At 37.5% G+C, this 7,029-nt stretch overlaps 1 protein-coding gene across 1 annotated transcript in view; it reads left to right on the forward strand.

The window, feature by feature from the left end:
• The window catches only part of LOC106878295 (b(0,+)-type amino acid transporter 1), a 78,595-nt gene extending 73,157 nt beyond the window's left edge, over positions 1-5,438 (forward strand). Inside the window, exon 11 of the mRNA XM_052973903.1 lies at positions 2,971-5,438. Coding sequence (XP_052829863.1) covers positions 2,971-3,059 — 89 coding nt within the window. The 3' untranslated portion in view covers positions 3,060-5,438. The remainder of the gene's footprint in view (positions 1-2,970) is intronic.
• The last annotated feature ends 1,591 nt before the right edge of the window (positions 5,439-7,029 follow it).

Here is a 7,029-nt window from a genome sequence, read left to right on the forward strand (position 1 = left end):
TCTGTCACTTACTCTAACGACCTCGATTACCTTATCCACCCATTTCTCCGCTAGAAGTATTCCTACGCCCCCGACCCCGTCAGTGTTCCCTGCCCAGAAAATCTTGTACCTGTGTTCTTTGCCTGTGAGGAACCTTGCAGAACCTCCTCTCCATCTTACTTCCTGGATGCAGCACATATCTACGCATCTCCGTTCAAGCATCTCAACAGTTTCACCAGATCTACCTTTCAGCGTGCCGACGTTGAGAGTGCCAATCCTAACAGTATGGGTGTTGGGGGTGTGGGCCTGTAGCCTGGGAAGGGGAGCTTCTTTCAGTTTCTGTCTACAAAATCTACTCACAAGACTTTGGTTGGCTTGAGGCTATAGTAGAAGGCACTTGCCCAAGGTGCCACAAAGTGGGACTGAAACCAGAACCATGTGGTTTGGAAGCAAACTTCTTACCACACAGACTTGCCTGTGCCTATACTTTCATAATAATTTAGTTTTGTAACAGCTTAGCCACAAGGAAGAACGGCAGAGCCTATGAACAATGGTAATTTTAGAATTCTTTTGTTTGAAGAATATAATGTGACCAGTTGATAAAATGAAAGAATTGAAAATGTGAAAGAGTTGATAAATCATAAACTGTGGAGGAATTCTGCTTGAAGCATTCCACATAACCTCTCACAACTTATTTTCTGAAATTTTCAAAATATGTTTGTGAATTTGTGTTCTACACACGGGAATTCATATGATTATGCAAAAACTAAAAACAAAAAAAAAAATTTGATGTGTGACTTAAGGACTATTTAGCTGTTATTTTTAGTACATCTCATGACCACTTCATACCCTCCTCATCTGTTTGTCAGTTTGTCGTCTTTCAATATCGTTCTCCCCATTAACATTGAATCATTTATTGCTGAGATTTAAGCTAAAAATTTGGACTGTCTCTATATTAAATTGAAAGAAAAAGAAAATTCGGAAAAAAAAAATCAGATTTGTTCAAACTGGGTCCTCTACCAAGAGAGGGCCCTACACACATGTTCAAGGGGTGTACGCTATAATGAATTTTTAGTATATCATAGTGGCTAATGATGGAGCCTCAAGCCTTCAACACTTTATGGTTGGAACTGGTGTACTATGTGAAGTATAAAACAGCAATCTTCAGGTTTTGCAGAGTAGAGTGCCCCCACTGTCATTTTCTAATTGGGTTCTGTGCTTCCTAGTGCCAGCTCTGCGTGTAATTCCCTCTCTCTCCCGCCATCATCCACATCTCAAGACATACTGCAATAACTGGCCTTAATGTATAGTGTCTATACATTAAGTATAATACATAGATGGCTATTTTTATCAAATACTTCCTCAATTGCATATACCGGTTGTTTTAATCCCCGTGAGATCTTAGAATGCTGAACCTTACAAAGGAGATGACAGAGGACTGGGATATGTGATGCATTACTATACTCGAGAAGATACAACCACCACAACAGGAATGAGATACTAAAACAAAGGTGCCACGTAAAAAGTGTTGGTGTGGATGCTGGTGCATGTAAGAAGCACCCTGTACACTCTGTAGAGTGTTAGAGAAGGTATCCAGCTGTAGAAACCAAGCCAAAACAAATGATGAAATTTCTTTTTATAGGGCACTAGAATGGGTGATTTTTACATGGTGCTGGAACAACTGCTTTTCTTATTTGATATCTGTCAAACTGTCCAACCCATGCCAGCATGAAAAATGGACATTGAATGATGATGATGATAATACTAACATTTATGTATATATATTACCTGTCTATCCATTTATTTGTGGAGATGCAATGGCCCAGTGGTTAGGGCAGCGGACTCACAGTCATAGGATCGCGGTTTCGACTCCCAGGCCAGGCGTTATGAGTTTATTGAGCGAAAAACCCCTAAAGCTCCACGAGGCTCCGGCAGGGGATGGTGGTGAACCCTGCTGTACTCTTCCACCACAACTTTCTCTCACTCTTACTTCCTGTTTCTGTTGTGCCTGTAATTCAAAGGGCCAGCCTTGTCACTCTGTGTCACGCTGAATATCCCCGAGAACTACGTTAAGGGTACACGTGTCTGTGGAGTGCTCAGCCACTTGCACGTTAATTTCACGAGCAGGCTGTTCCGTTGATTGGATCAACTGGAACCCTTGACGTCGTAAGCGATGTAGTGCCATCATCATCATCCATTTATTTATCCATATATTTATCCATCTCTCTTCCTCCCTCCCTCTTTTCTTTCTCTCTCTCTCTCTCTCTCTTACTCTGTCTGTTTATCTATCAGTCTCTCAGTTGTCCCATCCACCCTGAGACCCCCTTCGGTCATGACTGACCATGGGATTGTACCTAGAAAGTTACCCTATGAGGTACAAGTCCGGGCAAGGTTGTTTATGTAAGACCAGCAGTCGCCCAGCCTCACCCTCTCCACACCACCAGTGTTATCCAAGAGAAAGGGCAAAGGCCGATACAGCTTGGTACCAGTGACATCGCAACTCATTTCTACAGCTGAGTGAACTGGAGCAACGTGAAATAAAGTGTCTTGCCCAAGAACACAACACGCAGCCCTGTCCAGGATTCGAACTCACAACTTCACGATCGTAAGCTTGATGCACCTTCACCTCATCCACCCATCCATTATTCAATCTATACCAGCATTTATATTCATTATTTATTCTCAGTCTAAACTCCGAGAAGGCAGCAACCTAGCAGAATCATTACCATGTTAAACACAATGCTTAGCATAATCTCTTCTGGCTTTACAGAGTCCAAATGCAACCATGGTTGACTTTGCCTTTCACCCTTTGAGATCGATAAATTAAGCGTCAATCAAACACTGGAGTTGATGATATCAATTAAAATTGCTGGCCTTGCGTGAAAGTTTTAAACTATTACTAATCTGTGTGTGTGTGTGTGTGTGTAATATATATACATATACAAGTGTACATTTATACTCATCCTATGTACTTATTTTTCTATATTTCAGAAGCCTTTACGAGATTTATTCAAAAGTTTGTGGGTGTTGCTCCATCAAAATATGTTGCCCTAGAAAAGCCCGAAAGCAACAAGTCTTGAACATCAAGATTGGTAAAAACAAATATTCAGCCATTGGGAATTAAATTTTAATTCCATGAAATTTCAGGAAGAAAAAATGAAAAAAAGGCAAAGGCAAATACTCAACAATACGAAAATGAAATTAATTTCTCTGGATAACTTTGTGTGTGTGTGTGTGTGTAAGAGAGAGAGAGAGTGAGTGAGTGAGTGTTTTTGTGTGTGTGCATGTGTTTAATCTTTTTACTGGAATTTTCTTGGAGATATTACATACTGAACCAAATCTCAACTTTAGACTCTTTAGCCTCAATGTAAAATGTTGAGCAGCTATGATTTATTTTCAACTGAAAAGTGGAGGGGAAAAAAACGAGGCAAAAAAGCCTAAACATAACAAAATACTTGATCTGCAGCAAATTTGAATGAACAACATTTCTCAGTGAAAATATCTTCTGAACAACTTGAAACATGGCGTAATTTCATTAACTAATATTAACACTTCACACTTTCACCTATACTCATACATTTTTCCTTGCTTGAATATCAACTCACTGGGATTTCATTCTCAGCACATGGACTTACAATTGTACGAATGATACAGCATTCATATTGAGTTCACTGGTCATTGAGGGCTTGCAAAGCTTATGAATGCAAACACTTTCTTCTGACAAAATCAGTGAAAAGAAAACAAACTTACTTTACTCATTAAAAAAAAAAAGGCAAAACACCAGATCAAATCTTCACCAATTCTTTTGTTACCATATTTCTATTGAAATGTATTGTCTTTGGTTTGGTTATTTTTGAAAATATTGAAAACTTTTAACTAAAATAACTTTATCATTTTGTTGAATATCTTGGGAGATTTGTTATATCAATCATAATAACACATGGGTCAATTCTGCTTCTTTCTTGTTAGTCATTTGGTTAAATATGTAACCATCTAACTAATCAAGCATTTGTTTAATGTGCTCGTCAAACAATTGATTAGCTGTTTGTTAGTCAAAGTTCTTTCGTTGCTGGTCGCCATCTTTTCAGTGACTTGGTAATTTCCTCTCTCACTCTGAGGTCTGTAAGGTCTGTCCTTGTTATTATTGCTGTTATTATTGGTGTAATTACTCTCCCAACACACAACAAAATTTGTTTCAACAAAGGAATTCACATCAAGAATCTTGCAAAACAAATACAACTTTGCCATTATTGTTTTGGTTGGAGCATAAACTAACATGAAATTTTGATGGAAGATTTTAATTCAGATCACTTTAATACAGAAAGATTGTGTCATAAAATCAGGGATGATCTCAGATATGTCGCCATCCAAAGGATTAATTTAATTAAAACCTTCGTTATAAAGTTGAACAAAAAAACATAATTCTTGATGAAAGAAATTAAATACTGATTGATTTTTTAAATCCAAATTTTGACCTACCCTCATTGAAGAACTTATCAAACATAGATTTGTAGATGGTTTTTAAGTGATGAAAGTGACACAGTAACTATTTACAATAAAATGTCTTTCTGGATTATTTTTTTCCTGCTACTTTCAAGTAAAAGAAAACGAATCTTGCAAGGAATACACAAAACATCATTTACTAACATGTCTAACATGACTGGATTAAAAGGAAAAATTATTTTATGAATACACATACATCAAATGTCTGATAGATACTACGTTTAACTAATTAGTGTTTTTATCTGAAGATTTTTTCTTTTTGGACGAACATTTTTTAAAAAACAATTTTTACAAAAAAAAAAAGAAAAATATTCTTCAAATATTGACTTCTAAAATTATCTGTGCAATTTTTGTCTTATGAAGTCTAAAAGACCTTTCATAAACAATATTCTGTGAGTGGGAAATGTAACATTTCCACACTTGCCATCTCTGAAGAGCACAAGTATTAGATAACCATTCAGTTTGCTAATATCCAGTGCAAAATTAATTGGGTGAAATCGGCTGTAAGGGATCTATAATACTGAATACTTTAATATATAATTGTTGATACGATGTAAACTTCTCACAGAATGTTATGTTGTTGTTCTTTTATCGTACAATAAATACTCAATTACAATAATTAACACAAAGCTAAACAACAACAAACATTTGTTTTGTAATAAATCATTATATTAAGGCAGTGATCCAGCAGAAACGTTAGCACGCCGGGCGAAATGCTTAGCTGTATTTCAGCTGTCTTTACGTTCTGAGTTCAAATTCTGCCAAGGTCGACTTTGCTTTTCATTCTTTTGGGGTCGATAAATTAAGTACCAGTTGCGTACTGAGGTTGATCTAATCAACTGGCCCCCTCCAAAAAAAATTTCGGACCTTGTGCCTTGAGTAGAAAAGAATAAATCATATTTGTAAAACAAATTTTATTTTATATAATATCCTTATTAAAGTTTAGTATCAAAATATTTCATTCATTTTTTATTTGTTTCAGTAATTTAACTGTGGCCATGCTGGGGCAGTACCTTGAATGGTTTTTAGTTTAACAGACTGGCCCCCAGTACTTATGTATGTTTTTATTTTTAAGCCTGGTACTTATTCTATAAGTTGCTTCTACCAATCCTCTAAGGTATAAGGATGTAAACAAACCAACACAGCTTATCAAGCACCCACACATACCAGAATGGAGAGCGGACATTAAATGATGATGACGATGAATTCCAATTTGGTTCTAAGCTTGGAATTTACTCTATAAAGAGATGGATTGTTTCATTGGTGACATACTTAAAAATCCATTACTATCCACTTTTACTCTTTTACTTGTTTCAGTCATTTGACTGTGGCCATGCTGGAGCACTGCCTTTAGCCGAGCAAATCGACCCCAGGACTTATTCTCTGTAAGCCTAGTACTTATTCTATTGGACTCTTTTGCCGAACTGCTAAGTTACAGGGACGTAAACACACCAGTTTCGGTTGTCAAGTGATTTTGGGGTCACACACACACACACACACACACAGGGCTTCTTTCAGTTTCCGTCTACCAAATGCACCCACAAGGCTTTGGTCGGCCCGAGGCTATAGTAGACACTTGCCCAAGGTGCCACGCAGTTAGGACTGAACCCGGAACCATGTGGTTGGTATGCAAGCTACTTACCACAGAGCCACTCCTATCTGTAAAATTTATATGAACATTAACAAGGAGAATGGAGTGAGTAACTTGTTCGACTGCATGATTCAAGAGGAGAATGGGGTGAGTAACTTGTTCGACTGCATGATTCAAGAGGAGAATGGGGTGAGTAACTTGTTCGACTGCATGATTCAAGAATTGAGGGATCTGAGTTGCTCACTCTGTTCTCAATATTCACAGGCTTCCACACAATTTCCGTGTACCAAATTCACTCACAAGGCACTGGTCTTCTTGGGGCTATGGAAGAAGACATTCACCCAAGGTGCTGCACAATGGGATTGAACCCAGAAGTGGGACTGAACCCGGAACCATATGCTTACAAAGTAAGCTTCTTACCCATGCAACCACGCCTACACCTCAAAGAAAGTACAGTAATCACTTTCTATATTGCAGTTCACCTATCACGTCCTCAGTACCTCGCAAATTTTTCTGGTTAATATTTTAAAATTTATATCGCGGACTCCTCAGTATATCATGGATTTCTGAAGCCAATGGGTAGTTATATTTTTTTTAGATTTTAATTATTTCTGTGGTGAAATAAGCGTTTAAACGCCTAAGAATTAATAAAGAGGAATACAGTACGGTACTGGATTGTAAAACACATAGATTAAAATATATTAAAAGCAAACATGTAGTGTATAGTAGATGAGTAAACAAACAATCGTATATACTGTATGGAAAACAAAACTCGGGAGGCAAGAAAAGAGAAGACGTGAGTATTCCTAAGAGTGTGGGAAGAGTTTATAAAAGCCTAAATATTTAAAATTAATAAAATAGATTAGCTTGCTTACCAACCACATGGTTCCGGGTTCAGTCCTACTGCGTGGCACCTTGGGCAAGTGTCTTCTACTATCGCCTCGGGCCAACCAAAG

Source organism: Octopus bimaculoides, chromosome 17, assembly GCF_001194135.2.
Source record: "Octopus bimaculoides isolate UCB-OBI-ISO-001 chromosome 17, ASM119413v2, whole genome shotgun sequence".
Lineage (NCBI taxonomy): Eukaryota > Metazoa > Mollusca > Cephalopoda > Octopoda > Octopodidae > Octopus > Octopus bimaculoides.